The sequence below is a fragment of the Thermobia domestica genome, chromosome 16 (genome assembly GCF_964235325.1).
Source record: "Thermobia domestica chromosome 16, izTheDome1.hap1.1, whole genome shotgun sequence".
NCBI lineage: Eukaryota > Metazoa > Arthropoda > Insecta > Zygentoma > Lepismatidae > Thermobia > Thermobia domestica.
Genome location: NC_137469.1, coordinates 16,573,275 through 16,585,402, shown reverse-complemented (window position 1 = coordinate 16,585,402; position 12,128 = coordinate 16,573,275). Strand labels below are relative to the sequence as shown.

The following is a 12,128-nucleotide window of genomic DNA, read 5'->3' as shown; positions in this document are numbered from 1 at the left end:
CCCGAGTTTTGGTACGAATTCTCCTTCGAGCACAGATTCTATTTTATGTGGCCTTGGCGCTAGAAAGGGATATTAATCTTAAATTTATACATTAAAAAAATACGTCTTCTATTTTCTTCAAATGCCAAAAAAAAAAAAAAAAACTAATATGTTCAATTTTATAGAAATCACCATCAAGCAATAATAGAAAAAAAAAAGAAAGAAAATAGTAAAGACATTAATATACGTATTTGTTTCTCCAATATGTACTTCCATTTTTTCAAAGGTGTTTGATAATAACCTATACAAAGTCGAAAGTAGGTATGAAAATAAAAACACTATACATATAATAAAAACAGAATTATCATGATTAATTTTTGTTTAGAAACTTAATTGATACGATTCATCTTACATACTGTTAATAAAGACTTAATATTAATAATTTAATAAAATTATGTAATCATTATTATATATATGTACCCGTATTAACAGCTTTTTCTACTTTCAGGGTTTAAACGTAGGACCATATCAAAAATATTTGGCGGGAACTTGCAAGACGCCAAGCAGAAAACATGAATCACACGACTACAGGGTTGGTACTCAAAAACATTTTATAAAAACAGAGTATGAACTTGCATGAGTCATCATCCTTCCTCATGCTGCTCATCTCATCTTCATTTCTGCATATAAATATTTCTCAATCTTCGTAAAGATCCAGATATTTCAGTCCAGATATAACGGCCAACGAATTTATTTTACAATTGAATGAAGGCGGTGTCTCTATACACGCATTTCAGCCAAATAGATTGTCACGTTCGTAGAAGAATATCGAGGATTATCGAAATAAGATCTTGACAGGGCATGAAGGCCCAAGGGCTATGTGTAGACGTAAAAGTATCCACATTGTCTTGACTTCAGTACTCATGGAGATGACAGAGAGCACCTCACTTGGGCTCCTTTACCTTCCCTTGTATTCATCTTAAACAGGTTGGGTGAACCTCAGAGTCGCATTGAAACAAGAAGAGAACAAAAAATTGTCGCACCAACCGGAAATCGAACCCAGGATGACTAGGCTACAATTGTTCTCAGGAAAAAAAAAAAAGTATTTACGAAATTTGAGTTCATTTATTTGTCTATATTTACATATATATATAACAAAATAACTCTTTTAAATTAGTATATTCAGCAACCTTTACGATAAAGTATCTTCTTTACATTAACTGTAATACTCAAACAGTAAGAATTGAGGCATACTGGCTCAGTGGTTGAGCATGTATCTCTAGGGCGTGGGTCCCTGGTTTGATCTCCAGCCCAGTCACGTAAATTTGTGATGGACAACATCGTTTTCGTGAATTTTCTCGGGGTTCTCCCGCTTTTTCCCATATTACCATTCCACCACTTCTTCCAGCATCATTCACTTGCCTTAATCATCATTCATCTCCATTAGCTTAAAGGGCAAAAACACGTGGGATGTTAAACTTAAAGGTTTTAAAAGATTTTCAAACACCAAGAATGATGGATACACAGTGGCTAAGTTGTAGGGCACTTATCTCGGGTGCGTGGGGTCCCTGATTTGATCCCCAATCAAGTAACTTTGTGATGGACAACATCGTGCCCGTGGGTTTTCTTGGGATTCTCCCATTTCCTTTCACATTCTCATGCCATCACTTCTTCCATTATTAACCATTCGTCCCTTAACCTAAAGGACATAATCGTACCCTAAACGATGTTAAAACAAAAAAGTTTTCAAACACCAATAGAGCTCCAAAGTACAGAAGCGAATAATTCTGAAACGGACGGAAATGATTTGATTTCCAGATTGATCTGTACAGTTTTTATATCATATATCTTATATCCTGTTAAAAAGAGCATTAAACTGTAGTCAAACAAAAAACTGGCCATAAAAACATTTTTTATTCGAATGCAAAAACTATTAAATATTATTACGTTAAAAGATCTTCCATCTCTTAATATAATAACAATTCCAACTCTTAATAGATCACAAATAATATTATTAATATTTCAATAAAACTTGATCAGACTTCTGGCGAACTATCTCACGCAAATTGTCAAAATTTAGAAGAAGTCAACCAAGATTTTATTTTAGCTGAAACTAAAACAGCTTATACTGAAATGCGTACAAAACACGTTTGATGTGAACTAAAACACGATACATTCAAATAAGAAGGAGAACATTAGATTGAGACGATCCTACATCTTAAAAATATTGCATCTCAAATACATTTTATTTTATTCGTATTTATCTACTTAAATAGAAGGATCTCCACGAAGATATCATTTATATTCATCGTGTATTTTACATGACATAAACATGTTCTTTCAAGTGGTAAACTTTTGTCTAATACTTCTTTATTCTGAAAAAAATCTTTCTGCCATAAAGTGGAGATTTCTATATTTTACTCAACATGAATTGATAAAACGATTGAGTTTTAGGTGAATTAAATTTCACTTAAACTCAGTATTTTTTCACTCTAATTTTACGACATGACTTGTACTAAGTTTGAGAACAATACTATTCATATGAAATATAGAAAATCTCTATTCTTTTTTCATTATTGTGGCTAGTACTGTTCTACTCTTTCATATTCCTTCTTAAGCATGTAGTTATTTTTCTCTATTCTCTGTTTTCTCTATGTTTGATTCTTTTACACGAATTTCGTATTTTCTAATTCCTACTTCATTATCTTACATGTTCATTTGCACTTCATACTACTTATGTTATTCATATTATTCTACTTCAATATATCTTTTCGTTTCGTATATATGATTATCAATACCTGTGTACTTGAAGGTTCTGATTACTTCTGTAATTTTTCTCAAATAATGTTGATTTATATATATTACTTTCGATCAGTGGCGAAGCGTGCAGTGAAAAATTGGGTATACAGAATACTACCTCTATAGTGTGATCATTCCAATTCCACCCGAATTGTAGCTCCATATCTTATATCGCCTTGCTGCTAAAATGGGACTCTAATCTTCACAGAAATTTTCGAAGCATTTTACGTTTTCGATTTTATAATACAGTGTAATGTAAATATTAATCCAGGGAGGGGGAGGATGTTGTTTAATATTTTTACACCGAGCTCGGAAAGTGATTTAAAATAAACAACAAACGAAGAAAGTAGCGGTGATTCTGGCACTTATAAATCTAGCTTAAACTGAACTAGACTGTCAACCCTATAATAGACGGAGCGCCTGCCGTCTTCTGAGAGGTTCTACAAAGCGAGTGTTTGGTCCTTTAATTGCGCAGCTCGTACTCCTATGCTTCTATATGTTGATAAAGGAATATGGATCCAACATAACAGGGATATTGTTAAAGCTTCCGCTGGACAATCTGTCTGTCTACATGGAAGCAGGATCCATATTCAAGCATAGGCACTTTCAACTTGAAAAAAAAATGGAAAATATATTATAGGAAATTTTAAGTTAGGAAAAGATCTAAACTTAATGCACATAAAATTCTAAAGGGGGAAACGCTGTCTACCCTGTCTTCCCTGAAGCGTCGTCACTTCTTTCGATACATTTGGTAAATAGTTTCTTCTTTCCTGTCTGTAGTGTCTTGCTTCGTACCTGTTCATTTAAGTGGCTTCTTCTGTGCTCCGTTCCGAATGTTTAGCGTTTTATCATTTGTAATATGCTCTAGTGAATTATTTATCTTCATAAATGTGGTATTTTCTATTACCCACTCACAGCAACTTGCACTTCTTTCTGTCTATTTCATCATCAATAATTTTGTGGGTAATTTTCTTCATATCTCCTTTCTACTTTATTAGTTATTTTATTAATAATCTCTTTACATCATTCATGTCTATCTCTCATTTCTTCATAACGTATCAAAATCATAATTTGGTTTTACTATTTTACTTAGTCTTCTGTTTACACTTTATAGTCTCAAATAGTTGTGAGACTAATTTTCCAATTACAACTTTTCTTCTTAAACCAAAGTACTTGTACATATATGTACGAATACATTGTTGTAAATACACTGAAAAACAATTGTGGAGTAATGCTCGAAATGGAGATACTTAAAAAAATCTTATTTAGGAGATTTTCCAGTCAATGTTAACTCTAAAACTTCACATATAATTTGAATTATATAATTAGAAAGTTTTTATTTATCAAACAGAATTAGAAGTAAGTAATAACAACAAAATTATTATTATTGTTATTATTATTATTATTATTATTATTATTATTATTATTATTATTATTATTATTATTATTATTATTATTATTATTATTATTTTATACCAATATGCACTACTCTCTTTCGAGCATTTCTTCTATTAAAATCTGTTTAACTTTGTGTATAAAATGTATAAATTACTCGTGCTGTAGAATAATGTAATTTATTTGTTTATTCATTGCTATCTTACCAGGTATGACTCCAAAGTTGAACCTTGAATCTGGGAATAACCTATATATTTCCTGAAAGGATTTGTCGAGTAAGTTCCAAAATAATTTTCAATTCCTTGCCCGGAAGTGATCCCCTTCAGGATTGGAAATATATAGAGCAATTTGACCTGTATGTTCTATATATCAAAGTGATCTGCATGACTAGTAGATTAAGAATATAATATGCACTACTCAATTATATCCTATATTAATGAATAAAACCAAAAAAAAAAAAAACGTGATTATTTCACTATAAATATCCTATATTAGTGGACGTATAAAGTTGAGAAAAGCGTATCTATAATATCCAGTCAACAGTAAGTCATTTGGTATCATAACTAATGTAACTCATTGTTATAGCTAGATGTGACACATTCGGTCTACGTATTTCAATTTCTATTTTTACGACGAGACGATTTCACCTATATACATTGTCAGATCAGTGCGTTCATTATATATTTGTCAACTGCTCATCTAGACGAGTTGTTTGATAGGTACAAAAACGTTCAATAGATTTTTGAGTTACTAATTAGGGAAAAACTAGTCGTGGTGGTAATTTGAGCTCATTTACTCGATCCGAACAGTTCTTTCTTTGTACCTATATAAATCCGATTGTCATCCTTCAGAGTTTAAGCCCTCTAGTCACGGCAAGGCCTAAGTAATGAGAGGGGAGAGGGAAGAAGGCTCCGGCTGGATGTTGTTTGCCGGAACTTTTCATTAGTTTTTGGCTACGTGCGAGTCATGTAACTCACATCACGACAAGATGGTGCTTCCAGGACTTGGCCTTACTTTTAAGGTGTGAGGGCCACGTAACTCACACTGTCTCATGATCACTCTACAGCGTGATAGTGAGTTTCACTAATACAGGATGTTTGTAGTGAAATAATCGTTTTTTGTGTTTAGTACCTTGATATAGGATAAAATTGGGTAGTGCATATTATATTCTTAATCTACTAGTCATGCAAATCACTTTTGATACATAGGACATATAGGTCAAGTTGTTCTATATATTTCCAACCCTGAAGGGGTGGGGTCACTTCCGGGTAAAGAATTGAAAACTGTTTTGGAATTTACTCGACAAACCCTTTCAGGAAATATACAGGTTATCCCGAATTCAAGATTCAATTTTGGAATAAGTAATTAGTAAAATTATAATATATATATGATATATAATATTTGTATCATAAATTGTACAGGTACAAACTTTCAATTTTATTTTATAATTCTTAAAAAAAAAAAAACATTCTTTTTACTTTTTAGAAGTATTTTCTTTATATTTCTGGAAGTTTAAGATAATATCAGACAAACAATATGATATTTAGGACCTTGTAGATAACTGTAAATAGTAAACTTTGTTTCAATATCCAGCTCTTGCTCCAGGGATCAACAACCAACAGAACATGGTGATTTTAGTATCTTCTTTTGATTTGAAATTCCTGACGAATATTTCAACAAATTTTATCTTTTTAATTATTCTCGTTCTTAATTATCATATTATCGTACTTTCTTTCTTTTTTTCCTTTTACCTGGATATTTCTTCTCTGTAATATATGTAGTTATATCATGGTATTCTAAGGTATTTTTACTTCTTGAAAGTAGTTGTTTAGTTTTGTGTACATAGTTTTTTGTAAAGTACGTATTTAATATACAAGTTGTTAAATATTTAAATTTTAATTTCACTAAATTTATGATATATTTCTCATTAAAAGTCAAAGATGTATAGAAGCCATATTTAGGCTTGTGTTAAGGTGGATAACACAGTAGATTAGTCTTTTGCTTATTTCTTTTGGTGTAAGATCAAGATTGTAATTATATTATGAATTATAAACGTATTATTTATAAGATTACAGACAGTAGATGTACAAAAAATATGTTGTTTGGTTAAAGTTGATATGGCATAGCATGAACTTATTATGAGAGTTGATTTATCTTTGTTTTAAAATTCAATACTTAATTCAGAATTATTTTGTTTCTGCTTTTTTAATATTACTAGGAAATGTAGGTATTACTTATATAAATATATGATATTATTTTAACTAAAATTTACTATAAAAAGGGATATCACTATATGATGAAATTACATGACAAATGCATTTTGCTTTGGTCCTAAAGTTTCGTAGTTTCATCAGCTTCTAAAGTTAAAAAAAATATATAGACCCTATATTATTTCTAAGGAAGCGTCTATACGAAAAAATAACATTTGGAGGTAAATATTTTAATAAGTGAAATATTGGTTTTCATTGTCCAAACAAAACATATAACTGCTTAAAAATAAAACATATGTTTTAAAATACATATAATATGATTAATTTATTCATGTAAACTTTCGTAAACATATAGACTTAAAGCTTTTTTTATCAAAAGATCCAATATATATCAATCAAAAATATTCTTGTAGACCTTATGTCTGTAGAACTACATATAGTGTAGTCAAACCCAAACTATCAGTTAATTCAGTATGATGTGCTTATTTCGTTAAAAAAAAAAAAAAAAAAAAAAAAAAAAAAGATTTAGGGGCTATTCAAAAATTTTGTAGCCCCTGATTCAAAAACTAATTATTGGCCAAGATTGCAGTCTTTTGATGCATTTTTTGATCATTCCTAAAATCTTTGTTTTTGTTTTCATTAATTTTGACGTGAAATAGATTATTATGGTAATATCAGTTTAAATCACTACAAAAAATGAAAGAGAGTATAAAGATTCCTTGTAGTGATTTTTGCATAAATTTTATAGTGTTACGTCTTAATCATTCTCTCTACTGTTAGGAACTATCACGAAAAACTAAAAACCAATAGCAAAATGCAATTTCATGTTTAAACTCAAACTAATATGACTAACCCACCTTCAACAAACAAGAGCAAAGTAATGGTTTTGTTTATATTGTGTACTATTATTTAAGAATGAAAAATCAAACTATATTGAAAAAGAGCTAGACAAATTTGGAGTTTGTTTTATTTGTATTTAATCAGGGTTGCGCAAACTAATTTTTAATATGGGCTGCTCAAATCATTTCTAAATACTTACATTAACTTCTAATAAGTATGCAGAGTGAAGCTTAAATTCATAGATCGGAAATCAGCAACAACTACACGTGTGTTTATTTTCATTTCAATACGCTCAACATAAAATTAATTTTTCATATTTAAAAAAAAAAAAAAAAAAAAATAAGTTTGTACTTAGTAGCTAAGATCATAAATCTTTAAAATACTGATCGAAAAATGTACAGATAAGAAATAATGACACTAAAATCAAAAGATTCAGAAACAACTTCAGATCAAAATATTTATTACTGAAGTAAATACAACTGAACCGTAATAAATAAATTATCTCGTAACTACATCTTCGCAAGAAATAATTCCGTTATAAAATTTGTAATTTATTGGAAAGACTGTATGAACGGATTGTTAACTTACGTTACATTTATTTCTTTATTCAATGACAATCCAAAATCTAAATATTGAAATGACCGGCAAAGACAGTGTTGAATATTCTACGTAAATAATTGATCAAGAATCATGCTACAAGCAAGACAGTTGTATTTAGTAGAGAGGCTTGATTTTATTCGAAATGCATGTTATTTTGGAACTAAATGAAACTTATATACTTCTTTAAAAAAAAAGAAAGAAATGAGCCAGCTCATGATAAAACTTAGATAATGCTCATCTGAATTTGTTTGTATCCAACCCTGAATGTCCGAACTGCGTTCACTAATTTTGATTATTTACTCACCAACACACAAATGTTATTGTTAATTCCTTTCGCCACTATTACTCCTGATTCATCTGCATCTTTTTCATTCTTTGTTTGTGTACATTTCCCCGAAGAGTGAATTTGCTCCTACTGGTAGATGAAAATATTATCGAATAGTGCCCACTCAACAATGAAAAGACGAATAAAGTGGGTAGTAAGCACAGTATTAATAAAATTATTTGACGCCACTTTCTTCTCAGATGCTAATTTGCTTGCCACAGAAGTCTAGACACAGTTAAAAGAGTTTTGATTTTTAATAAACTATAAAAATATAGTCACTAGTCACTGAAATTTATACTTAAAAACCAAACAATTTTGTTTTATTGTAAATTGTACTGATATATTACTGTTGTGCATAGGCAGAAATACGGAAGATGTCATAGGGAATACGTGTCCGTAAAGTCTTAAATGTAATTAAAATTAGAACCTTTTCCGTCCACACTACTGCAGGGCCAGTGTAAGGTTGCCAATTTTTGAGAATGAAAACACCGGACACCCTCTTGGTGTATGTATAACTCTTAAGGTTGTGACATCATCGCTTGTCAAAATATGTGAAACAACCTGAAAGTGATTACTTCACATAAAATTGAGCGATTTGGAGTTCGAATTCAAAAAGTTTTAGTTACTTTTGAAGTATTTAGTAAACTTAGTTATTCCAGTTTTGGTTAAGTCGGCACATGTAATTTTTGTAGTCTGCTGTCAATAATACATTATCTTTAAAACAGAAAAACGAATATAATTATGGCGTGCTCAAAATATACTTGAAAAATATCTTACCAGCTTCGCTGAGGCTGATAATGTCTCATAATGCCTACATACGAATTTTTACTGCATGTGGATGCATTATTTAATTGGAAGATGTAACTGAGAATGAAGCAGTGCTAGATGCGCTCTTAAAAATGTACTTTTGTTGACCTTTAGCAGTTCTGATAAATTCAGTAAACTTTCCTGCCTTCAACTCTTCAGCAAATTCCGCGTACAGCAGGTCGATAACAAAGCGAATTATAAGCTGTGCTTTAACCATATTCATCGAAAAACGATCGTCACTCCAAAACAATCTGAATAGAACAGAGAATAGGACTAGTAAGAGGAAAAATTACCGGACATTTAGCGTCCGGTTTTGAGGTCGTTTCGGACACCGGACAAGCAGGTAAAAAACCGAACTGTCCGGTGAAATACCAGACAGTTGGCAATACTATTGCAGTGGTAGTTTTAAAATGGTTCGTATTGCATATTCTAGCGTTAGAAAATAACCCCATTTTTCTATTCCGTATTACGTTAAACAATAATGACGTGTATACTCAGAAAAGAAAAAAAGAAATGCTCAGTTGACATCTAACACTTTTAATTATATGTGTAACAAAACCGTAACAATCATTGCATTGTTTCAAAATGAAAAGTTTGCCGAGAAATTCTACACGTTCCTAAAACATTTGAACGGTTCTACCAATGTTACAAAGGAGGGGTTAAATAAAGCAACTAGCCTTTTTAGAGTCGTCGTGATGGGAGTAACTTCAGTATTCACGATCAAAGAAAGTCCTTCCAGACAAAAATTGGTCTGAGAGATCTTGCAAATCACCTTGCATATATTACAATACCATATAAGTAGTTATTATTTCCCGTATTAGCGCAATCAACAGTTTTATTTAGCATATATACTAAGTACAGTACACATTTTTAGGGTAAAGCGTAAAGCATCTACACAACAAAGGAGGTTGTACTATATACAAGCTTTCGGAACTCGGGATAACTAACTTGTTACATGTTCATTAACTAAACTCAACAGTACCAGTATCCTACACTCTGGACCATTGAGAAATAAAATAGATTTTTATCAAGATACATATTTACGTCAAAAGTTAAAATATGTCTCAAAATTTCATTCAATACCGAATGTTTCACTATGAGAAACTTAATGGTCTTGGCTAAGTGTTCTTCCTTCAGGCATGTACCAACCTATTTACCTAACGTTACTGCTCAATAGCTAATACCGCATTATACACAAGCTATAGAAAAAATCTCTATATTTTTTAATCAAATAAAACAACAGGCTTCTGCACAAGTATATACGGTATTTTTTGAACAATCACAAGTAGGTTAAAATTTAATTAACCTCGCAAATTATATCCTACTGTTTTACTATATTATTGAAAAAGTACAACGATAAATACATATAAATCGTATGGAGAAAATGTTTTGGTGAAGCAATAAATTTTGTGATTTAGCAGAATTTTTCGAGGAAAGACATAATACTGGTCCTTCACCAATCCAATATTCAGTATCTGTAGCCAACAATATTGCACTTTAGAGGAGAGCTTCGTAAAATTATATCGTGCGTATCTATTAAAGAAACAGGATTATTTTGAAACCAAATCATAAAATTTCGACCTTGCACTACAAAAGAACATACAAAACTGTGTAAAGATAATATGGAAGAAAGTAGAGCAGTCTGTTTTTATTCTTTTGAAACACAAAAAACTTCGATAATAAGTATTTCGGATCTCAATATCAGAAGAAGACACGATATCTACCCTTGCACTATTGTCGTGTCCCAGCTTATACACTCTTTCTGGGAAATCATCGCTCATCAATCAACTGTTTCCATTTTTCCAGGAGAAAGGTAAATGCTTTTGAATTTTGATTAAGTTAAATTGAATTTTTACTTTTTTACAGATAAGAGCAGCAATTTGGTGGTACCTATTCGCAAAAATTACTGAACTTTTGGACACAGTGAGTACACTCATTCAGCTTATACAAAGGATCGAAGTGGTAAATACAACTGTACCGGTACTTCAATTAAAATCTACACATTACAAAAATAAAAATATATATATATATGTAGTTCAAAAAAATTGCAAAATTTAAAGTTTTTTTTTTTTTTTTTTTTTTAATCAAAGAACTGTACCGGTACCTGTATTGATACTTTGAATTGAATCATATTCTTGTCTGTCAGTTCAGAATTGTTAATTATTTTTCTGGCAGGTAAGACCTAGAACTTAAGTTGTCTAAATGAATAACTTCTAGATTGACGATTGCTGTGTCTCAATTATAATTCTAGAAACAGTCGAAATCAAAACATTAGCTGGGTTTTTATTTTTAAGAATCGCTATTAAAAATTCACTACTGGTGTAAAACGTACATAACCTGTTTCGTTGGCAAAAAAACGAAAGATATTTGGAAAAGATAATAATTAGATTAAAATTTATTTATTTATTATCATTAAACATGGGAAATGTGTATTTTATTCTCATGTCCTATATTACATGAGGGAACTGTATTCCGAGTTAGAAAATTTCTACAGTTTTCTTTAACATAATAAGACAGTAGTCATTATTTTTTTGAATTTTTTTTTAAATCCTCAACATTCTCTTTCTGATATTCTTGTCCCAGTTTTTTCTTTAATTTGCGGTTATCCTCGCAGAATCAATGCGTAAATATTCCAGCTTGTGAAATACAATCTAAATTCACTTGCATCAGCAAGTTTTTGCAAATGTGTTATATAACAGTGGTTTATAAACTTATGAAGTTTCTGAGCTACTGTACCGTTTCAAAATCCTACTGTAAGCTACCAACCGAAAGAACTACCAACTTAAAAAAAAATCTTACATTTGTTTATTGCCTATAAACTTACATTTCTAGTAAATAAGAAATCAATTTAAATAAACTGTATGTTACAAAAAGGAACTGAAATGGAAGTATACCTAAGAAAATTGAAGTGTAGTTAGTGATAAATAACAAATGTTTTATCAGACTTATTACCTTTAATGAAAAGAATGGAACTCTTTTTTTGTCATCAAAAAGTTTTTTTTAAATCGAATCCCCTAGATTTAGCGACTTTTACCCCAAATTTGCAACACTGATCAAGCTTAACCAACAGGAGCGTTAACGCGATCTACCGAAAATGTCCCCGCGAGCTATTAGTAGCTCGCGATCGACGATTTGGCGATCACTGTGTTATAGAATATAGGATGAAAGAAAGA

The 12,128-nt window shown here is 30.8% G+C and overlaps 1 protein-coding gene across 3 annotated transcripts in view; it reads left to right on the top strand.

Annotated features, from left to right (window-relative positions):
• The window catches only part of LOC145672927 (very long chain fatty acid elongase AAEL008004-like), a 94,264-nt gene that overhangs the window by 70,627 nt on the left and 11,509 nt on the right, over positions 1–12,128 (top strand). For all 3 annotated transcript variants that reach the window (XM_081742143.1, XM_081742144.1, XM_081742145.1), the window contains exons 4-5: positions 488–571; positions 10,822–10,878. In XM_081742143.1, the coding sequence (XP_081598269.1) occupies positions 488–571; positions 10,822–10,878 (141 nt within the window). The remainder of the gene's footprint in view (positions 1–487; positions 572–10,821; positions 10,879–12,128) is intronic.